This window comes from Alligator mississippiensis, chromosome 1 (genome assembly GCF_030867095.1).
Source record: "Alligator mississippiensis isolate rAllMis1 chromosome 1, rAllMis1, whole genome shotgun sequence".
Classification (NCBI taxonomy): Eukaryota; Metazoa; Chordata; order Crocodylia; family Alligatoridae; genus Alligator; species Alligator mississippiensis.
In genome coordinates this window covers 91,051,007-91,075,091 of record NC_081824.1, presented here as the reverse complement: position 1 = coordinate 91,075,091, position 24,085 = coordinate 91,051,007, and the positions used below count along the sequence as shown (strand labels likewise).

At 44.4% G+C, this 24,085-nt stretch overlaps 1 protein-coding gene across 4 annotated transcripts in view; it reads left to right on the top strand.

Moving 5' to 3' along the window:
• Positions 1-21,087, top strand: part of HACE1 (HECT domain and ankyrin repeat containing E3 ubiquitin protein ligase 1) — an 82,708-nt gene extending 61,621 nt beyond the window's left edge. For all 4 annotated transcript variants that reach the window (XM_019499907.2, XM_014608495.3, XM_014608494.3 and 1 more), the window contains 5 exons: positions 56-187; positions 9,318-9,416; positions 10,208-10,278; positions 19,524-19,637; positions 20,167-21,087. In XM_019499907.2, the coding sequence (XP_019355452.1) occupies positions 56-187; positions 9,318-9,416; positions 10,208-10,278; positions 19,524-19,637; positions 20,167-20,269 (519 nt within the window). In that variant the 3' untranslated portion in view covers positions 20,270-21,087. The remainder of the gene's footprint in view (positions 1-55; positions 188-9,317; positions 9,417-10,207; positions 10,279-19,523; positions 19,638-20,166) is intronic.
• The last annotated feature ends 2,998 nt before the right edge of the window (positions 21,088-24,085 follow it).

Sequence of the window (24,085 nt, the reverse complement as noted above, 5' to 3'; positions counted from 1 at the left end):
TATTTATACTATATAGTGTCTCATGTTGTAATCTCATAAACTTCTTTCATTTTAGGCAGAGTATGTCCAACTGGTTACTGAACTTCGAATGACAAGAGCTATTCAACCTCAGATAAATGCTTTTTTACAAGGTTTTCATATGTTCATACCACCTTCTCTTATACAACTTTTTGATGAATATGAACTGGTGAGTAGCAGTATGCCTGCATTATTTGTAACTGACAGCACTCAGCAGTTGTTGTGTTGGCTACAAATGTCCAACTCGGGATCCTTAAAATTCTAGTTTATTAGGCAGATTGAAACACTGCAATCATAAACCTTGGGGGGCTGGTCCCCACACACACACATACACACACACACACAGTAGCAGGCTACAGAGTCAGATACCTATCCTACAAGCGCTGGAGTCTGTCGCTGAGGCTTCTTTCAGCGTGGTGTTATCTTCCAGAAGGAGGTCGCCGGCTGGTCCTTCTGGCTGGACAGGTCTGGTTGAGTTGGAGATCAAGAGGGCACCACTGAGGGTCACTTTCCACTGCCTTTTATCTGTCCTTAGCAGACTTTGGTGACTCCCCAGTTTTCAGGTTTGCCCAATCCAGGGGTTGTTGACCCTTGTGGGACTCCCCCCCCCCCCCCCCCGGTGGCTACTGGATGGCATCTGTCAGCCCCAGGGGTCGTCCGCATGTACGTGCAGGTTTGGGAGTCCGTTGATGAATTTTGAATAGGGCTCTGGGAGCAGTTGATCTGGAGATACTCAGCCCAAAAATTGGTCCCTGGCATTGATTAACTCAGGCCAGGGCTTCTAGCCCTTGATCAGTGACTTTAGAGATTTTCTGGTTGTTACATTGTCTTCTATTGAGTTCTTCGGTTGGTTGATCTGCAGCTTCCCAGGTGTTAATTGCTGTGTGCTACCTTGTTACACATTCAGTCACTGATTCACTCGCTCTTTCAGGGGCCAGCCTGATACAGAGAAGGACAGTTTGATTCCTGCCCTTGTTAACATTGTTACAATGTATAACTTACTAAAACACATTTAGTTGAAAGTTGAAAGGTGAGGAGTATAAAATATAAGCTACAAATGCCATGGCACACAAATAGATAAAAATACCAAAATACAAGGGGAGATGCAAAATGCACACATACAAATTTTAAAACACAATTCCTTATCTTAAAGTGAAAGAGAGAGGAAGGAAGAAAAGGTAGAAAAAGAGAAACATATCCAAAGAGAGGAGAGCAAATGCAGGCAAGAGGAAAAGGGGCTTTCTGCTACAGTTGTAGATCACTAATGTAAGATACAGAAGTAAAGGCTCAGTTCTGTGGAAGATAAACATCTGGTATCCATGACTTCGGTTTTATTTTTTTAGATCTAGCCCCAGATATAGTACATCTTGTGTTAAATTCAGGTGTGTGCGCTCAGGCACATAGGTCTATCTATGAACTGAATAGAGAAATGTCACTTTGTGGATAACTAGAATCATGGGTGGATCCAAGGAAAGATGTGTGGGAGGGATGTGGGTACCCTCCATTCCCTTGGTAGTGCAATAATGTCCTCGCTGAATGCTAATACTGCACACCACCCCTGCCCTTGGCCATGGCACAACTCGGCAGGAGCGGAAAAGGTGGCAGTGAAATCCCCTTGGATTTCAGAGCTGCGTCAATACAGGTTCTGGTAGCATTCATGCTGATGAGTTGGTAAGTTCATAGAGCTCACTGGATGTGTGGTATTCAGCTTCTCAGCTGAAGGGGGAAGCAGCTGAAGCAGTTGCACTGTCCACCCTGTGTGCGCCGGGTCTGACCCCGGGTCGCTTTCGTCGCTCTGCACACGGGCTGTGGCCAGCAGCCCAGGCAGGCTGGGTCGGAGAGGGCGGGCGCCGAGCTAGAATTAGGCACAGACACGTAACGGTTGATTTTAAGATTATTTTACTTACACCGAGATGGTCGTGGTGTAGGCTGAGAACTTGCTTGAGTTGCAGTTACAAGAAAAAACACGAACACACGTGGAGGTTGCTAGGCTCCACGCAGACAAACTCCGGATGTCCAGGACAAGCGCGCATTAAACTCGTTGTTACGTCTTATAGTAGGGACCGTTCGAAGACGGGAAGAGGTGGGCGGTGGATCAGGCCGCCAAACCCCTCTGAGCGACACACAGGGTTTCTATTACCCAGCCGCGCACACCCAGAGTCCCCACGAGATGGATGCGGAGTCCTCTTCGGCTTGGGCGGAAACTGCTCAAGCCTCTTATACGGCTAGCAGGCCAATCACTAGCCGCCATGTGTGAATAATTTAGAACTAGCCAATTGCGGGGCACGAATTTGCATACGACGAGCGGGAAACCTTTGCACCGTGCATTTCTGTGCTGCAAAGGAAATGCACCCTGCAAAGATCGCTGCAAAGTGGCGGGAACACTTCCCTGCGCGCGGGTTCTCTGCGCAGCAGAACTCCTCCTTGCAACGAAGCTGTATACCCATGGGGATAATTCTTAGTGCCGAAGCACACACAAAAAAAAATCAGACCTTTGGGTCATGACACACCGAACCCTAGATTCATCTTTGGTGCAGCTTGTAAGGGAAAGGAGTACCAATTTTCTCTTCTTCTGCTTCCCTCTTCCACTTTCAATATGATATTAACACAATCCTACTCCCTACCAGACAGGTGACAGTCCTGCATCCGTTAATTAGATGTTTCTTTTGATGTGGAATCCACACTGAAATACTCTGCTCTGCCTGGGCTTAACTGCTTAAGTCTGTGCCTTTTGAACTGCAGATGGGCAGTGGGAGCAGGAGTCCACTGCCTGCCAGTTAGAGCACTTGCCCAAGAAGTGGGAAATGAGTTTTAATCTCATCAGCATGATGGGACTTTTCCAGGCTTTAGTCCAGGGGCAGGCAACTATTTTGGGTGCAGGGCCGCTTACCCAGTGTTGGCAGGCTGTTGAGGGCCGCACGGGTAGTCCCACCCCGTGACAGGTGCCCCACCCCTTGACAGGTGTCAATGTTCCAATGTCTTGGGACCAATGTCCCAGGGCCAGCACCGGTGGGGCCCAGAGCAGGGCACAGGCTGGCAAGGGTCTGTGGAGCCAGGCTGGGCTGCACCAGCAGGGAGGGGGGAGCTGGCCCGGCTCCATAGAGCCCCTGCCAACTGGGACCCCACACTCCTGCCGCCCTGCTCTGGGCCCCACTGGCGCTGGCCCCGGGACATCCGTGTTCCTGCTGGCTCCCTGCCTGCTCACACTCAGTGCCCTGCCATACAGGCAGGGGGCAGCTCTCAGCCCCGACCCCCTGCTCACCAGCAGGGGAGAAGCTGCTGCTGAGCATGGGGAAAAGTGGCCCCTTGCCTGCCCCATGGCCAGTGCTCCCTGCTGCAGCTGCTCGCAGCCTGTGTGGGGCTGTTTGGAGCAGGCCCAGGCAGGCTGCAGGTGGCTGCAGCACGGGGCTCTGGCCATGGGGTGGGCGAGGGGCCACTTTTCCCCACACTCAGCACCAGCTTGTAACCTGCCCCACTGCCAGCCTGGCAGTGGGGCCAGGTTACAAGGTGGTGCTGAGCGCAGTGGGGTGGGGAAAGCAGCCCCTCCCTGCCCATGCCTGCCTGGGACTGCCTGTGCCTGCTCTGGACAGCCCTATGTGGGCTGTGAGCACCTGCAGCAGGGAGCACCAGCCATGGGGTGGGCGAGGGGCCGCTTTTCTTCATGCAGGGAAGGAGCCTAGGGAAAAGCTGAGGGGGGGGAGGGGGAAGTGGCCCCTCCCCCGCCCCACAGCCTGTGCCCTGCACTGCAGGCACTCGCAGCCTGCGTGGGGCTGTCCAGAGTGGGCACAGGCAGCCCCATGCAGGCTGCAAGCAGCTGCAGTGTGGGGCACAGGGCATGGGGTGGGGAGGGTCCACTTCCCCCCCCACTGTGGTCTTTCTTTGCCTGGGGTCCCCCCTGCCCCCCACCTACCTGAGCTTCCTGTGCCAGGGCAGCCATGGTGCTCACAGCCCAGAAACCCCAGCTAGGGGGCAGGGCTGGGCAGGCCTGCTGTTGTTGGAGTCTGCTGGGCTTCCCCTGGGTCCTACTGCCCTTGGTGCCTGTCAGTTTTGACAGGAACCAAGGGCAGAGAAATATTAATTTTCTACATTTTTTTAGGTTCCCCATGGGCCAAAATAGAATGGCCTCACGGACTGGATCTGGCCTGTGGGCCGTATTTTGCCCACCCCTGCTTTAGTTTCATCAGCATGATGGGATTTTCACATTTTCCAGGTGCCAGGGCAGTGCTACACTTTTTGGTTTGGCTGAAGGTTCCTTCCGTTCTTCTTTGAAGATGGCCCACTGGCAGCCAAGGGTCCAAAATTCATGGGGCAAGAAGGGCAGCAAGCAGGAGAGAGCCTGGTTCTGAAGTCCCTGTGAGAAGGGAGCCCTTCTGGAGTTCTGCTCTCTGCTTCCATGGCTACCTATCCTTTTTCACTGAAGTTGCTGGATAAAATGCAAAACAGCACTGGGTTTGAACCTGGAAGTGAGAGAGAGCAACTGTGCTTCGCCTCTTTTCCCCTGGGTTTTTCATGGTTTTTCTGTCTTCCTGAGATATGGGTACTTGAGTAGGATTTTTAAAAGTCCCCAACTTCAAAAAGACATAGGCAAATAAGAACATAGGGATGTATACGTTGCCTTTTTAGTGTGCCTAGTAATGTTGCAAAGCCCACTTGCTCTCCTTCCAGGTTTCAATCCTAGAAATAAGACATGGTAGCTTCCTTATTGTCGCAGAGCATAGGCCAGTTAGTATGTCTGAGACAGCTGAAGCATAGTACTTGAGTGCATGGTATAGTGCTGCTTTAAGGCAGCTATATTGCTTCATTTATGAGATTTTGGCAGATGCAAGTGTGCAGGACGTGCTTCTTGGTGGCATTCCCAGGAATGGCAATGAGACAGTATAGATGCTGTCTGTGTTATTGAAAGTAAAAGATAGATCCATATCATCCTGTTTATCTCAAAAAATTGTGAAAATGGGAAATCTGACTCAACAAAACCCCTCTCTGGAGCAGAGTAGCTTAATAGAACACCTTATCATAAAACCAGAAAACAAAGAGTAGAAGCTCTATAAAATGTCCCTACCCGTTTACTTTTACTAGCAGGTCTGAACTTCAGACTCCACTTCTGTATACACGTTTAAGTCAGTGATTCTCAGTCTTGGTGTCACAGCACTGGGGGCACTTGAGTTCCTTTTGAGGGTGCTGCAGGGTGCCACACAATGTTATCTCTATTAGGTGTGCAAACGTGATTCATTGGATAAACCCAGAGATTTCAAATGTGAATCCCTAGTTGGGATTTAAGTTCTTTGCAATAGAAGAACTGTTCTATTGTTAGTCAAACAAAGAGTGAAAACTAAGAGCTGGCATTTTCCCAGGGGTGCTAGGGGTCTATAAAAAGTTTGAGAAACACTGACTGAAACAGTTTGATGTATGCAGATATAAAATGTATTAACTTTAAAAAAATGTTTTACTGGTGAAGTGTAGCATAGGAATGTGCCTTTTGCACTTTTTCTTCAAAGTACATTTCTGCACAAAAGGGTAGTGCCATCAGATAAAGAGCTCAGAAGTAACCCTGTATCTGTTGTTTCTTTTCTTGCTCTTTGAGATTGTCCTGCAAGAAATATGTAAACTTATAATTTAATCTCTTCTGTCAAACAGAATAGTCATATGTCCACTCTGTGGTTCCTATCCAGTAGTGTGAGTAGTGTTGTATAACCAGGGCTTGATCTCCAGGTGTCCTATGCTGCTGCCAAATCCATGGTTGTCCCTTGTCATTGGTAGCTTGAATCAGCAGTAGTGGGGGGCTAGGGCCAGTCTTGCCAGTAGGGCTGTTAGTGGCTTGTGTCCCTTGTTCACTCTTAAGTCCAGGTCCCCTCATGCTCCTCAGGAGATGCTGCTGTAACGTGGGAAAGTGTCAGCATAGCCGGTAGCCAGGCGGTTAAAAAGCTTCCTGTCATAGCCACAGGTGAGAGCAACCAGGGGGCAGTGAGAGGGTCCATGCACATGGTAGCTTTTGTGTTAACCCCCTGACTGCCAGCCAGTGCTTTTTTGATCTTCACTAAATTCATCCTTTCCCCCACACAATCTGCTATTATACCCTGATTAAGGGGATAAATGTAAATCTAGAACCTGATCTGCCATTCAGGAATTGTCAACAAGGCCTATCAGTGCAATATTAAGGTAACTTTACCTTCTGTTCTTCCTTTCCAAAGCCAGCCTGTTCTCCATATTATATTAGCTTCCTTTTAGACAAGGAACAAAACAGAGCTTTAAACTTCAAACTCAGATTATGACTTCCTGAGTAGGGGTTTGTGGTGCAACCACTCGATCAGTGGTCACCAACCAGTGGATCTTGATCCACCAGTAGATCTTGGAGCCTCTTGCGGTCAATCTGAGGTTGGGGTGGGGGGGCTGAGTGCCAGTGTGCATGCAAGTGTGCATGCACGTGCGCAGCCCAGCCCAGCAAGTCAGTTCATGGGGGAAGGGGCAGGGCTGATCATGGCCCCTGTGGTGAGGGACAGTGTCGTAGAGGCAGGAGCAGGGTAAATTGAGTATGGCCCTGGCTGGGTGGGACTTACCTGCTGGGGAGGCGCACCTGCAAATATTTTTTTTCTCCCTTTGTCTTAATCTGCCTTCCCGCCTGCCCCCCTACCCCACTTCCCCCCCCCCCCCCCCGATTTACCTGCTGGGCAGGGGGTGGGGGGGGCAGCAGCGCATAGTAGATCTTAGGTTGCTTTTAAATGCCAAAGGTGATCTCCTACTTAAAAAGGTTGGAGACCACTGTACTAGATGGTACGTCTCAACATTTAAAATTTAATGTAGTGTTTCCATTTTGTATTTAAAATTAATCAGCTTCTTCAAATAAAGTGCATTTAGAATTGAAATAAATCTCAAAGTACTTGACCAGTACTTAGACTAATGCATTTATAATATATTGCATATATTAGCATGACAAAAGCGCCTATATTATAATTATCACATCAGGAAATTCAGTTGATGTCTTGGTAGGCTCTTTAAACATGATATGTCGAAAGAAAGCATCAGAAGTCTTAGACTGTGGTATCAGGCCAGTGACTGATGTAGATGATACAAAGTGGATTGGACTAGTACAATATTTTCATTGATTTCTTTTATGATAGGATGCAGAAAAGCACTAAGAAATGCTGTACATCTGCTATACTTTGAAGTTATCAGTAAATAGCTTGTGTGATAACTAACCTTAAATATATTAAATCACCTCAACAAACAAGAAATGCTTTATTTTTTAAAAGGAAAAATTGTCATTTCAGCTGCTCACTTCAGTGCTTAAAGTTTTTACCTACCAAATTTGTAGCCAGCTTTATTGTGGAGATACAAGGTTATTTCCCTTTTAGAACAAATATTAGGGAAAGCTTAAAGGGTTGGTGTCTTCCACTCGTGTAGTTTTGTTTTAAGTATCCAGAAGTACTTTGGAGAACTCTTCCTGTTTCAAAGATCTGTAAAATAATAAAAGCACAGAAAATATTTTTAAGGTTTTAAGAACACGTCTTTTTTGACCTCATTAATACCTGGTACTTATATAAAAGTAACATCATTACTTTTATATAAGTAATATCATTCTCAGTTTTCTATTCTAAGTGCTCAGCTAATTCCCAAAATAAGGTTGAAAGTTCTATCTATCAGAGTTAAATATTTTGTCGGGGAGGATCTACTATATCTTATTTAAAAAAAATACAAATAAAAAATCTCAAGAATCCTAAAACAATGAATGAGAGATATAGCAGGAAGGAAAAACTGGTCAGTAACAATTTCCTCTAACCCAATGGTTGTCAGCTGGGGGTATGTGGACCCTTAGGGGTACTTAAAAGGGTTGTAGGGGCTACGCAGAACTGATATGGCCGATTTTAATTGCTACGTGTGTGTGCAGCTGCAATGCAGCTCATGGGTGGCCAGGAGCGTTGCCTGGCCCCATGGAGAGCAGCCAGGTCTGGCTGGTAAGTCTGTTGTGGGGGAGGGAGTGGGGCTGGGGCCGGGGCAGGGACTGCCTAGCCAGGGTGGGGCACAGGACTGAGTTGTGTGCGGGGGGGATTGATCTGCATGCAGATAGCCCTGTGCGCAGATCCAAGGGCACATGCCCACCATGCCTTCCCGGGGTATGCGTAGCGTCAGCAGCCACCTCCATGTCCCCCCAGACGAGCTGCTGGTGGCTCCATCCCACTCCCTACCCCAGCTATGTGGAGCCTCAAGCTGCCCACCTCCCCTTAAAAACAAGAAAAAAATATAAAGGGGTACATGAGATGAAACTTTGAGACAGAAGGGGTACACTTGTTAAAAAAGGTTGAAAACCTCTGCTCTAAGATGAAGAGAAATGCCACCCTGAGCCTTTTAGTGTGAACCCATAAGCTTACCATTGGAGAGAAACTCCTTTTCCCCAAAACCTGTTTATAGATACATAGATGCTAGGGTCGAAAGGGACCTCAATAGATCATCGAGTCTGACCCCCTGCATAGGCAGGAAAGAGTGCTGGGTTCAGATGACCCCAGCTAGATACTTATCTAACCTCCTCTTGAAGACCCCCAGGGTAGGGGAGAGCACCACCTCCCTTGGGAGCTCGTTCCAGACCTTGGCCACTCTAACTGTGAAGAAGTTCCTCCTAGTGTCTAGTCTAAATCTGCTCTCTGCTAGCTTGCGGCTATTATTTCTTGTAACCCCTGGGGGCACCTTGGTGAATAAAACCTCACCAATTCCCTTCTGTGCCCTGTGATGAACTTATAGGCAGCCCCTTCAGGTCTCTTTTGATAAATGTGTGCAGTATGAAAGGTGGTAGACTGCAGTAGGATATTTTTTAGTTTAAAAATCTTAACTTTGCTCTTAATATATTTACTCAGAAGTCCACAAGGGAGTAAAAAACAGAGTTTTAGCCTAAAATGGCTTTTTAGTTTTTTGTATTTTAAAAGGGGAGGCCATGCCTGTCGTCCTTGGCAAAGAAACTGTAAGTTTCATAGCTGAGACGCTTTACAATTTGAAGAGTTGTTATATTCAGTTAAAATTCAGTGTTGTTTGTTTCACAGTATACTTGATCATTATTATTTTTACTTTTGATAACTCACAGTTGGACGTAAGCATACTTTTGTGAACTCTCCTTTTTTAAATATGGGAGACTTATTGTAAGATTTAATCTTTTTTTTGTTATTAAGAATACAATATTGAAGCAGGTTGAAACTGAACAGAAAAGGTATTTTGGCTTTATACAGGATTATTTTTTAATCAAGGTAAATAAACTTTTAAAATTAACAGTTTGGAAGACTAATCAAGGTTTTTTTTTCTTTTTTTTTCTCCTGAAGGAACTTTTGCTCTCTGGTATGCCAGAAATAGATGTGAATGATTGGCTAAAAAATACAGAATACACAAGTGGTTATGAAAGAGGAGACCAAGTTATTCAGGTAAAGTCTCTTCTGAATGGATGTAAAATATTGCATTTTAATCCCTCAGAGTGTTTTTTTTTTTTGCCATCCTTTGGTAAAAACTTAGGTTAACCAAAGTTTTGCTGTAAATTATTTCATGTAGGCATGGAGCGTAGGAAAGCTGTCTGTGGATTTTGTGCCAGAGGTAGACAAGGTTCCTTGGGTGAATCTGATATCTTTTATTAGACCAACCCAGATATTTGGAGAATAGTTATTAAGCAAGCTTTTGGGTTCAAAAGCCCTTCGTCAGGCTAAGGAAGTTTCAGCAGTTGGTGTGTGCTCTTCCTGGATGGAATGAAAAGTAAAGAGGCCAGCGGCTGGGCTGGTATGCATACGAGACAGGTAGTCAGTGAACATGTAGATTGAGGAGTCAATGGGTGAGAGACAAGTGGGGGGGAGAGAGAGAAGGGGGATGCAAGTAGAGAGCTACCTGGGGAGTCAGATGTCAGGCAGGTTATGATGTGTCATAAATCCAGTGTCTATATTTAGTCCATGATTTTTAGTATCCAGGAGGTTGATGAAGTGGAGTTCATATGCTCATCTCTGGGAAGTGTTTTGTAAGTTTCCTTTGAGGATCAGAACTGAGAGATTGGAGAGAGAGTGGTTTTCTTGTGAGAAATGTGCCCCCACAGGTAATGTGCCAGAGGTAGTAACTTCCATAGTTTAAACTACAGATAAGCAAATATGCCATTTTTGTATTCACTTTTTTGGTTTCAAAAAGATTATTGGGAAATGTAAACTAACTTTCTTTGGTTTTTTTTTTTTTTTAGTGGTTTTGGGATGTGGTAGAAGAACTATCTCAGGAGGAGAGAGTGCTGTTGTTACAGTTTGTTACTGGCAGGTGAGAGGTGTTTCATGTACCATATATATATTAAGTAGTTATCTAAGGGTGCTGACAGACATGGAAAAAAACCAGTGATTTACTGGAAGAGGTAGCACCTTAATTTTGACCCTGCTCTGCAGCATCTGAATGGATCAGGTGCTTCCGTGGGACTTTTTGGTGCTTTTATTGTTTGAATCAGCTATTAGATACAAATGCCAAAAAGTCACACGGAAGCACCTGATCTATATAGATGTTGGGTCAGCTGGGTCCAACTAATGCGATGCCTCTTCTGGGCATACACTGCTTGGTGCTGGGGTGCCCTGAGCTTAAAGTGCCTGTTTCCCCCCTCTTCCCAATATCTGTAAGCGGCCTAAAACTTGCCCTAACTAGGTAGGAAATTGTTGTAAGGAATAACTGGAACAAGAGCTGTTTTATTCAATTGGGTAACCTATATAGTCATATAGTACTAAAGTAACATGTTTTGCTAACATTTATATTGCCAACAGTATGCTACTTGTCAGTATTTACCCGAATTTAAGATGCTCTCCCCCCCCCCCCCCCCCCGAAATTAGATTCTATATATTTCCAGCCATGCTGATGGAAAAATGTCCAAGTTTGTTATAATTTGCAGGTATAGAATCTAATTATTGAAGGGTCATCTTAAAATTGTTCCCCCCACTTCTACAGTTGGGAAAGCAGAGGGACAAGTGGGTAGAAGGGGATCAGGTGGCTCTCTGCCTTTGCCCCCATTTCTTTGCCCTGCAGCTTGCCTGCTCCTGGCAGCTTCTGCACCACTATTTACCACCCCACAGCCTCTGGCATGGCTGAGCTCTGACTCGGTTCACTCCTGGGTCATGGAGCGCACAGAAATGTGGCCCAGCCACTCAGCAGCATCTCAGGGGTGCCACTGCTGTTTGTCCAGGCAAGGAACAGAGTTCCATGCTCTGGGAAGGAATGGAGCTGGAGCCAAACTAATCCTGAGTAGGGGGGCGGAGGTTAGAGGGAGCAGGTGTCTGCTGCGGCTCTGACTGACCCTGATGCAGGCTTGGGGCAAGAATCGGAGCTGCAGCAGCCCTCGGTTTCCCCTCCCCCCACCTTGTATTTGAATCCAAAGATGAAGGGCTTTTTTCCCCCCCATGCTGAATGGGGAAGAAACCACATCTTGGATATGAGTAAATATGGTGCGTTTTGGTACTCGCTTACTGCTGTGATTTCACTACTCTCTCCTATGTTATCTGTAGTTAATCTTTAGTTCCAGTTATTTAACAAGGCTAAGTTTGAAGATCAAGTCACAAAACAAATAATTTTACTTCTTTCATTTTTTATTTTATTTTTTATTTTATTTTATTTTTTTTTAGAACTTGTTACAACAAGAGGTTTTTGATATTGACTGAATAGTTATCTGGCTATCATAGATACTCAATTCTGCACCAATTTACTGATGTATCTGAAAGCTTTGAAAATATGCATGTGAATCCATACCTGAATGGGCATAGTCATTATGCTGCTCCAGCCCATAACACACTTGAGTGCCCAAACTCATCTTTCTTCTTAAATTGTTTCTTTGATTGGCATTTAAAATAAGCATAAAGCAACATAAAGTTAAGCCTTAGAATTTATCATCAAGCTAGGCAGTTCTTAAGGTTATCCTTCCAAGATGTCTGTCCCAACTTCTGGTTCTCATTGTCTTAAAAGCTGTTTTTCTTTACCCATATTCAAGATGGGCTTACTTAGCCATGCTTGCCATTATGAACAGCATGAATTAGTGAGTCGATCAGGATTTCCATATGCCTATTTGCGGGATATGGCAGTATAAAATTTTATTACAAAATAATGTGGTCTTTGTAGATTTAATTTTTCTCTCTTGTTGCTCTTTTTTGGAGCGGATACAATTTATTCTACTTGTTCCTTTCTTTCTGTCTTTTCTCTTATTTTGGGAATGGCAAAATTTGGCAATTTTTTCTTTTCTTTTACTTTAATGAGCAAGAAATGGCATAGAGGTTTTTGGCCACCCTTTTTCTTGTAGCAAATAATTTCACAGTACGAACAAAATACCAGAATGGCTTTGCCTCCGACTTCTAATCTGTTAAGAATTTTGTCCCTGAAGAACATAGCAGTTTGAGTTTATATGTGAATTTTGATCTATTTCTCCAAGGCTTGCAGAATTGGGTAATGTAATTTTAACTGTACTTTTTCATGACTTGGTTTCTCAGCTTCTTAAGGAAATCTGCTTTCTTATCTTAGTTCAGTTTGCTATTTCTCAGTCCAGATGGCAGACAAAGTTCTTTTAAGTTACAGGGTCATGTTTCAAACACTCCACAGAACACGTCACCAAAATACATTCAAAGTTGGATTGTAGCAAGCACTGGGCCCTAGGGATGGCCATGATGCCCCCTGCTAGCCACGCAGCATCTGCTTCACCCTGGCTCTCTGAGTACCTCCCCTCCCCTTCTTGCCTGCCATGCCCTGGTGTAATTATTTAACTTGGAAAAGGGAGGCTGCCCAGGGGTCCCAGAGCGAGCCCTTGTCCACTAACAAGCTCTGCTCTAGCACATTAAGTGCTTCAAGGGCAAATTTTTGTAGCCTTCATCCTCCGCTGCAGCCATGTCCATGCCTCACAGATGGTGCTATCCTTTCATTTTCCTTGTTGGGACCTTGGCTTTCCTGGTTTCTGCCCCTTCCCTTTTTCTGGGCCTTCTAGCCCTTGTCACACCTGCTTTGGCTCAGGGCCCTTGGCCTCAGTATCTCTGGCCTGCTCAGGCGCTTCCCCCTGGCCCCATCTCTGCCCTGCTTGGGTGCTGGGCCCCCTTCCCTCAGCCCCATCTCTGCCCTGCTTACGTGCTGCACCCCCTGCCCCCAGTCCTATCTCTGCCCTGCTTGGGTGCTACTGGGACCTCCTCCACCCCTGATAGTCCCAATTTAATCTGCTGGTATAAATTCCAAAATGAAAACAAACAGTTGCTGTAACTAAAACCCTTAGCCCACCAGTTATATAATCAAACTTAACCCCCTGCCCTGGGTCATAATCTTCTGCTTGCCTCCAGCACCTTACTTGAATTCCCAGGGCACTTCAGCAGTCAGCTAGGCACTCTTCTGCAGGAACTCTTTCCTTTGCAGTCTTCAGGGCCAGACTGCCTGTCCAGGCTTATATGCTCCCTAACCCCTGCTGCCTTCCAGTCATGAGGCTTCCCTTGGCTGGCTGCAGGTGTGCCCTTTAACCTAAATGAGAAGCTCGCTGCCTAGGCAGCAGTGTTTCCTTGTTACCTTCCTTCTTGCAGCCGGTCCCTGTTCAGGTGCCTGAGCTGTATCTGCTGTTGTTTCTCTCTTGAAGTAACAAGAGCATTTTGGCTCCCTGTTACAGGGATCCGCTTCATTCGGAGCATTCTTAATGAACTGTTGACCCTCAGCAAGATTCTTTGACTATCTTGCATGAGACTCATGTGTGAACATACTGATATATGCTGTTTGCAACAGGAATTGCATTCTTTTCATCGGTACCTTTTAAAGCTCTGTACTGGAACTTGGTAGAAATGAATTAAATTATTGTTACTTATCGCCTCTAATGCATCTAGTTATGACTGAAGTTTTGCCTCAGCTGTATCTCATGGCAGAAAAGTTTTTTGTTTTTCAGTTAGGAATAGATCTGTTACTTTGAGCATTATAGTTTTTCAAACTACTTCATCCTCTACATTTGCATGTAGCTATGAGTACATGCATGTAAATCCATTGCATGTACACATGTAACTGCAGTGACATCCTTGGAAATCTGGTTCTCTTAGCACAAAAAATAGAGTTGGGTTGAGATCTATAAGTTTCTACAAGTATGTCCATGGCAAGAGGAGGATCAGGGAAAGTGTGGGTCCCTTACTGAATGGGGGAGGCAACTTTGTGATAGAGGAGGCAGAAAAGGCTGAAGTGCTTGGTGCCTTTTTCACCTTGGTTTTCACAGGTAAGGTCAGCTTCCAGACTACTGCACCGGGCAGCACAGTTTGCGGAGGAGGTGAGCAGCCAACACTGGCAAAAGAACAGGTTAGGGACTATTTAGAAAAGCTGAATGTGTACAAGTCCGTGGGGCTGGATGGGATGCACCCAGGGTGCTGAGGGGGTTGGCTGATGTGATTGCAGAGCCACTGGCCATCATCTCTGAAAACTCATGGCGATTAGAAGATTCTCAGATTACTGGAAAAGTCCCCGTATTGAAGAAAGGGAAAAAGGCGGATCCAGGAAACTACAGATCAGTCAGCCTCAGCTCAGTCCCTGGAAAAATCATGGAGCAGATCCTCAAGGAATCCATTTCTAAGCACTTGGAGGAGAAGAAGGTTTTTAGGAACAGTTGACATGGATTCACCAAGGACAAGTCATGCCTGACCAACCTGATTGTAGGGCTGTACAAAGCTTCAGTCGCAGGTTTGATTCAGTGGAGATTTGGCCTGATTTGGTGGCCGAATCTGAATTGAATCAGGAGACCCTTTAATCTCTCCGAATCAAATCTGAACCCTCCGAATTGATTTGGAAAGATTCAGATGTTCAGACATAGACACAGCTTTCAATGTTTTTTCTACATACCTCAAGGTAGCAGGTGGCTCATGAATGCTGTGATACTGGGGCGGATGGAGCATCCCACAGGAGCGTGGGTGGCTCCCCAGCATGCTCGGCAGCAGACCCGGAAGTGGACCAGAAGTGCTTCTTTCCAAGCACTTCTGGTCCACTTCCACGTCTGTTGGGGAGTGTGTGTGTGTGTGTGTGTGTGTGTGTGGGGGGGGGCGGGCCCTGTGTCCCCCAGGCTTGGTGACTGGTGCTTTCTGGGTCTGGGGGGGGCACCCGGGGTCCCCCCCACAGCCAATCACCGAGCCGAGGAGGGTGTGGGGGGGGGGGTGCCTGCAGGCTCCCCAGAGGATCCGGAAGTGGACTGGAAATATTTCCGGGTTTGCTGCCGAGCACGTGGGGGGCCCCACTGCACTCCCGTGGGACACTCCATTTGTCTCAGCATCGCAGCATTCACGAGTAATGCCTGGTTCCATGAGGTATGTAGAAAAAAGATTTTAAGCTGGTTCTATGTCTGAACTGCTGATTCTCCGAATTGGCATCGAAGATTCGGATTCGGCCTGATCGAATCAGGGACTGATCTGAATCAATGATTCAGCCCTGATTTGAGCTGAATCTGAATCCAAATTGAATAGGGCCCATTTCACACACCCCTACCTGATTGCCTTCTCTAATAAGATGACTGGCTGTGTGGGTGTGGGGAGACTGGTGGATGTCTTGATTTTACCTTGATTTTAGCTAGGCTTTTGATATGGTCTCCCACAACATTCTCGCTGACAAGCTAAGGAAGTACAGACTGGATGAATGGACCCTAAGGTGGATAGAAAACTGGTTGGAGCATTGGGCTCAGAGGGTAGTAGTCAATAGCTTGATGTCTAGTTGGCAGCCAGTATCAAGTGGAGTGCCTCATGGGTTGGTTCTGGGGCCGGTTTTGTTCAATGTCGTCTTCTAGAATGACCTGGAAGATGGCATAGAGTGTACCCTCTGCAAGTTTGCCTATGAGACCAAGCTGGGGGGAGTAGTAGATATGCTGGAGGGTAGGGCTAGCACTCAGAGAGACCTAGACAAATTGGAGGATTGGACCAAAAGAAATCTCATGAGGTTCAACAGGGACAAGTGCAAAGTCCTGCACTTAGGATGGAACAATCCCATGCACAGTACAGGCTGGGGCTGACTGGCTGGGCAGCAGCTCTGCAGAAAATGTCCTGGGGATTACAGTGGACAGTAATATGAGCCAGCAGTGTGCCCTCATTGCCAAGAAGGCTAATGACATAATAGGCTGCATTTGTAGGAGTGTTGCCAGTAGGGCAGAGGAAGTGATTCTTCCCCTCTATTCAGCATGGGTGAAGCCACATCTGGAATACTGTGTTCAGTATTGGGCCCCCCACTACAGAAAGAATGTGAACAAATTGGAGAGAGTCCAGCGGAGGGCAGTGTAAGTGGTGAGGGGGCTGGGGCACATGACTTATGAAGAGAGGTTGAGGGAACTGTGCTTTAGTGTAGAGAAGAGAAGACAGAGAGGATTTAATAACAACCTTCAATTACCTGAAGAGGGGTTTGAAAGAAGATGAAGCTAGACTGTTCTCAGTGGTGACAAATCTCAAGTTGCAGCGAGGGAAGTTCAGGTTAGATGTTAGGAAGAACTTTCTCACTAGGAGGGTAGTAAAACACTGTAACAGGTTACCCAGAGAGGTGGTAGAAGCTCCATCCTTGGAGGTTTTTAAGACTTGGCTAGACAAAACCTTGGCTGGGATGATCTAGTTGTGGTTAGTCCTGCTTTGGGCAGGGGGTTGGACTAGATGTCCTCCTGAGGTCCCTTCCAACCCTACTTTTCTATGATCTGTTAGTGAAAAGTATCTGTATTTGTCAGAATATGCAAAGTGGAAATGAGTACTGAAGTATAATTCTGTATTTATAAAGCATGCCTATAAACAAACTCTTAACATTTTTTTTTTTTTCTCAACTGAATGCTTTGCATTTTCCTTAATGTGTGTTAAGGTTCTGCATGTGCTGGTTGGTACTCTGTGTTCAGAATTTACATGATATCTTTTCATTCTTCTCATTCCAGCCTGAATATACCTTTAGTGCCACTTCTCTGAAAAATCAAATATTCTTTTTTCCAACCAAGGACCATAAAATTAATTTAATGGATCGAGTAAAACAAATACATTTATGATGGTGGCATTACTGTTTCTTTGAAGTCTTTTAAGCATTATCTTAACTGTCTTTTCCCCCTTGCAATTTTGTGTTCTCTCAGGTGTCATGAAAACCTAACTCATGATGATTTCAGCATGTTTAAAACAGAGTAGTGTTAAATACATTAGAAAAGGCATTTTTATATGGTGCTTTTCATAAGTTCTGTAACATGAGTTTCCCAGATTTGTGCAGAAATCTCCAGGTGAATGCATTCAACAAAAGGTGGGTGGTTGGTTCCTGGCCTGCTTGGTACCCTTTCATTTCTGTGACAGTCCTGGTCTAAATTCTGTGGCAGGGCCCTTTGTCTGCTTTTCTGTTTGGCTGTTGCAGACTGGAAATTCAGGTGCTTGTCCATATATATACTGCACTCTTACTTCAGTAAGCAGCTCGCATTCTGAAAATGAACATCTTTCGGCCTGCAGTTTCTTTTGGGATCACATGTGACCTTGAATGCCCGTATTCGAGAGCAATCCCAGTATCCATATTGCTGGGCATTTCTCTTGGATATCAACTTTATTGTATACATTAGTGTTAATTTAGTGCATTTTGCCAGTTGGCATCTTTTGACTATTTTAGTTAATAGTTGAAAAGTTCATATTGGTTTCTTCCTGGGCAAATATGAATTACTGAGGTCTCTGCTGGCACCAGGATTTTGAAGTGTGGCATGCCGAGTGTCCTGGTTTTAAATGTTTAACCTCTTGAGAAGCAACATATTCGGTTAGCAACAGACAAACTTAAAGGCCTTTTGGTGTAGGGAAATTCCATGTCCTGGTTTAATGTAAAAGTGTCAAAATGCAGCCCATGGACTATGTCTGGCCTACAGAGCCCTGTCATTTGGTCCACAGTACTACCCATGGGTCTCAGACTGGACCTGTGCACTGCATGCAGAGTGCCCTGGATTGGCCAGTATACAACATGCTCTATGCTGCAGGTGGTGCATGTAGCCAGCTTGGGACATGCACTGCATGAGGCGCCACGCTGAACTAGCCTTTCATGCTGGATCCAGTGCACAGGGCTGGTCTGTGGGCCCAGTCTTGTCCCCTGGGGCTGATGAGTTTGACACCCCCACGTTACTGTATTGTATGCATGTCCTTTTTGAAATGTTTCATTAAAAGTGAGAGGCATGGCTTAACCTGTTTTACTAGATCTTTCCACAAGAAACAACTAAATTTCTATTAAGGCTATTAAATAGTTAAGCATTTTGATATTTCAGTTCTTAAACTTCCAGTTTGAATCTGCCCAGCCCTGCCCAGGGCAGTCCATGGCCCCCACTCCAGCCACTGTGCATGGCTTCCTGGGAGGGCTGCTCTTGTTGCAGCTGCAGTTGCCTGGGTACTGGTTGGCTCACCCTGCATCCAGTGGCTCATTCTCCTCCTGCTCTGCTGTGCCACTCCAGGCAGGGAGAAGCTGCAGCTGGGTGGCTCCTATGCCAGCATGAGGGGCTCCAGCTCCAGCTTCTGGCTGCCTTCCACCCGCTCCGCCTGCCTGGCTCGATAAACAGTTGCTTGCAGGTGGCTGAGTGAGTGGAAGTTGGCTAGGAGCCCTGTGTGCTGGGGCAGGAGCCGCCACCCAACTGCAGCTTCCCCAGTACCTGGAGCGAAGCAGCAGGGGCAGGAGGAACCTTTGGAGGCAGGGGGAACTAAGCAGTATCCAGATGGCTGCAGCTTTGCTAGGAAGTTTTACCATGGGGGAAGCCAAGGGCCAGATCCAGTCAATTCATGGGTGCCCATCTGCGAGCCAGATCCAGTCAGTTGGAGGGCCAGATCTGGCTTGCGAGCCATATTTTGCCCATCCCTGCTTTAACATCTTCCTGTATGTTATAGGCTAAAATGAAAGTATAAGTTGATGTTGTTAAAATAAATGGTTTGTACTTTACTATAGTTGACCATCCTGTAAATTGTCTTTGAATTCTTCATAGGAGGTTGTCATTTACAAAAAAAAAATGTCCTGAAAAATGTAAATATGGTCACTTACAGTGTAGATACTGTGTTTTTTAGATTATTACAAGAATATCTTTTATAGATAAGTTTATAGTCATTCTTAGGTATTTAACATTTCACAATATTGCAAAAGATAATTACTGTATTAAATCACCTTCCTTTAATATATTTTACTTCATTATAAGAAGTACCACAGTGTTTAATTTTGAGTCTTTTAAATGATACAGAGACATCAAGAACATTTTGATCAGACTCATAACAAGTCATGGGAAGGGAAGTTTTAGCCTACAGTATTTCTTAACTATTAAATAATACCAAATTTAATCTGCACCAAGAAAATGACCAGTTGCTAAGAATGAGTCGAGAAATTACAAAGCCTCTCTTAATAGTAGCTAAATAGTTTAACAACTAATGTTAATGAGAGAAACCCACTTTTAATGTAATAGTATAATTGCATTTTACAATGGGACTTGCAAAGCCATTAGGAATTGGATACTATATGTGACAGATTTTTCTGTACGAGCTATGTTTTTGGATTGTAATTGCCCTTTTCATGTTTGTATAATCTGTGAACATTTTCAGTTCCAGGGTGCCTCATGGTGGCTTTGCTCATATAATGGGTGGCAGTGGACTGCAAAATTTTACAATTGCTGCTGTGCCATATACTCCAAATCTGCTCCCAACATCAAGCACGTGGTATGTTAAATAGCCTCATTTAAATGCATTAAGAAAATGAACGCATTCCTTTCATTGTTTTCATTAACTTTTTTACACCCCCAAAACTGGAAGGTTTGGTATCATCTCATTAAAAGGAGACCCTCTGGTCAGTTTGCAATGTATCTGCTCTCTAGTAGAAAACTAGTTATTACAAACAATAGGTTGTTATATTTTTCTTCCCTGTTGTTGAAGGAAAAAATTCTACCTATTCTATTGTATTTTAATGGAAGGCAGTACAATATCACTAAGGGACACTTGAAGCTAAATTACTGTATTGCTTTTTATTTTAAGCCAAAAGGGAACTTATTTTCCTGCAGTACATTTGAATGCTGAAAGGTACTGCAATGCAGCAGTGCGTTTTTTTATAAATATGACATCTTTGGGGTTTTCTGATTCTAATGCAAATCTGGGAGGACAATTTCACGTTAATTACTTAATACAAAACAATCAGAAATTTTTATTCTTAGATTTCATATTTAATTGTGTTGCTTTCTTCCCTTCTTTTCAGTATCAACATGCTCAAGTTACCTGAATACCCAAGTAAAGAAATCCTTAAGGACAGGCTTCTTGTAGCGTTACACTGTGGAAGCTATGGTTACACAATGGCATAATGAAGTCTAGAAAACTCATCTGACTACCGATGTGCAATTCAGAGTGGCAGAAGTAATTTAGGAAACTGTCAACAGAAAAGCAGCCTAGATGCTGCAGTCCATAGGAGAGGCTGACTTTTAAAATTCATAAAAGATCAGTTTTTTCTTCTCCATTATATGTTGTTTAAGTAAGTTTGTGATGTTACATGACTTAAATTTCATAGTATGTTCTATTTTCATTGGTTTATTGGTAGCTTTATATGAAAAATAGTGTACTTTCTTCTTCATGTTAGTTTAATCTTAATCAGAGGGTTTGTCAGAATCTGTTTACACCAGTCTTCATTTTAGATTTTCAACTATGTGGTTGAACGGACATTTGCGTTTTAGTTTACCTTTCACTGAAATGGTATACTGGTAACATACAGACTCATAGTATATGCCTTGATGCATGTAAGAGTGCCATTTATTTTTTCAAAGAACAGTGTAGAAAGTTTAATTTAGATAGTGTATAAAATAGCAAATCTGATGTATTTTCCCATATATTGCATAGTACCTATATCAAAAAGATTTTTTTAACTTTTTAGTATTTTAATGTATATAACATGTAAAGAATAGACTATTATCACTAAAGTAAGCAAATGGAATTTAATATCTAATTTATATTAAAATTTACACTATTGTACCAAATATTTAAGTATTCGTGACTTCATGGTCAGTTTGCAGTTAGAATTTGTATATATAGTTTTAGACGTATATCAGTTTGTTTGAATACTTTTTCTCATGCTTTCATATAGTTATATGTGAAGAGGATATAATTAAATTTTAATATTTTACCAGAATCCATGATTGACGGGTTATTTTGTCAAGACTAAATGTAAATGTTAATTGTCTCAACAGTTGTAGTGAAAATTATCTGAATGGACATGCATCTAGTATGTTGACAGGTTATTTGCATTTAGTAGACATCAACAATACATGGGCAAGAAACTCAAGTTGGTTAAGTAAACTGAGAGGACTGTAATTGATGGAAATCCTGAGTGGCATCTTGTGGAGTACGGTAAAATCCCTGTTATCTCGGATTTTACTAACTGGCATACTCTAGTAACCAGAATTTCCAGCCAACTGGCCGGACATGGTGGGGCAGGGGGGGAAGGCTCGCATGTGGCCACCACCACACTGTACTGTTGCCACTGTGCGACCAGCCACCGCCCTCCCCTCCTGCTCCATGAGTGGCCAGCGCCACCCCTCTTCTATCCCCACTCTGCATCTGGCCAGTAACCTTGTGCCCTCGGGTAATCAGCATTTTTACATTACTGGCACTACCCATTCCCCACTTGTGCCAGATATCAGGGATTTTAGTGTATTAGCAAAAAACCCACCATTCCCGAAATGCAACACCTTGAAAAAGAGCTTAATGAAATTATTGGAACTCACCTACTTGCTTGCTTTCCCCTCCTCTGCCCTAAGATACTCATGGAGAAGATTGCTAACAGCTACGAACAGGAACATAGTTTAAAAATTATTTCCCTGTTTGCATATAGAGTCTAATAGTGTTCAGTAAACTTATGATATTACTTGTTTTTGTTTTTTTTTTCATTTCTTCCTACCTAATGTTAGAAGGAAAGCATTTTGAGTAATGTAATCATTACTTCCTCAGTCTGCCTTTTTGTTTAGTTGGGATTCTTTTTGCTTCAGTTGAGGATGTTTACTTGTAAATGCTTTTCTTCTGAACTGCCCATGCTAGTGATTAGCAACATTTGGTAGCAGCAGGCCAGAACAACCCAGCTTAGGTCCTGGGTGGGCTGTCACTAGGACCTTGCTGCCACTGCCACTAGGGCCTTGCTTGCACTAGGACCTTCTCCCCACTGCCTAGCTTCAGTGCAGCACAGAAAACCTCCCTCCCATCAAACGCAGCTGAAGCCCCAGTTTCATGGGCTGTAGGTTGCTGATCCCTGACATAGACAATTTCCTTCAAGTACTTCACATGTCTTTTGTTTCATTGTAAGCTCTACAGTCTTTTACAAAGAACATCAAACCTTCCTACTAAAAGATAATATCCAAAACATGAACTGTCAAATGGCATAAGACGTTTCAAACTTGTATTTTTACTTGGCTTGTCCATTCCCATGAAGGATTGTTGTAGTCTGCTTCTGTAGAAGCTTATAGTGAAGTACATGGAGAGAGGACTGACAGACCTTCAAATACATTTTTACATTGTCTAAATCCTAGTAGTAAGATGTGTTCTTAAAAAGAAAGGAATTTAGGTAGGTAAGAAAGGAGGGACAGAAGCTCATGCAAAGTCAAAACAAAACAAAACAACCTTTCCCCCCATTTTTTTTTAAGAAGTCAATTTTGCTTCGAAGTAATTAAATACTTTGGTGCATAGAAATATCTAACCATTTTGTACAAAATATAGCCCTGTGCAGAGCTATTTATTAAAGGTATTTTACTACCTGGCATAATAATGATATGTAGAATAGTAGATTCTGTTTTAAAATAATTGAGTTGTATATAGATTTTCTTGTATGTCTTGTAGGTGACTGGACAGCTGATGCAATTTTATTTACCAAAGACAGACTATATTTTCCATTGTATTTTTCTCTTGCTGATACTCACTTAAATATCTTGTTTAATAAGATTATGATTAGATTATCATATTTTACTTCCAAAGTTGGCAGCCCCAGCACCTTTAAGCTTAGAGTTACTGGTGTTTATCAACAATATTTTATATTTTAGACTAGAATTACTTCAGCTAAATTGAACAAATACTCTTCGTGGATCAACATTCCTAAAATATTTGGAAGGTGGTATATATGTATAATGAGTTTTAAATGGAAAGAGTTTGTTGTAGTACATAGTTTTGAGTTTTTTTGTTACTAATAAAGTAAAACTTCTGTTATCCGGCATCTTACAAACTGGCGTGCTCCACTAAGTGGCATGCCAGCTTGTAAGATAAAGTGAAACTAGAAGTGCCCACTGTGGCACTTCTGGTTTCTCTGAGCCCCCACAGCCTGGGGGCATACTGGGCTGTGTGGGGCCCGCCTCCTTGTCCTGTGGGGCCCACGGGAGCAGTGGCAATGCGGCAGGAGGGGTGGAGGGATGCCCCAGAAGTGGCGGCTGGGGCCGCTTAATTAACCAGCATATTTTGTTATCTGGCATCCCCCATTCCCGGGGGATGCTGGATAACAGATCTTTTACTGTACTACCATTGCAGAAACAAATGAATGGTGGGAAACAAAAAAAAATCACCATTGACATGAGCCAGTAGGGCTGTGCGAAGCTTTGGTAGCCAATTCGATTTGGAGGAGATTCAACCTGATTCAGCGACTGAAACTCTGAATTGGGAGACCCATTAAAAACTCCAAATCGAATCAGAAGCCTCCAAATTGATTTGGAGAGCTTCAGCGCCAATTTGGAGATTCCAGCCATAGACTAAGCAGGCACCAGTCCTTGAGGATGCTGGACACAGCTGCCTCCAGCTGGTAACTCTGTTGTGGGCAAAGGGTGGAGGGAAGATGCACAGGGGAATGGGCAGATTAACATCCCCACAGCAAGGGAGGGATTGGGGCTGGGACAAGATGCCCAGCCGGGGTGGGGGGTGTGGGACTTGGAGAGGAGGGCTCCCACCACTGCACACCACTAGTCCAGGGGGGCATGGAAGTGGGCATGTGCCCCTGGATTTGTGCAGGGTGGGCTAGGCTGTGCTCTGTGGGGCTAGCCCCAGCTGCAGTTCAAAGCGCAGCCCTGGTGCTGCCTGCCCTGCAGAGCACAGTGCAGCAAGGGCTATGGTAGGGCTGCAGCCACCCTACAATTCTCCATAGCCCCTGCTGCCAGCCC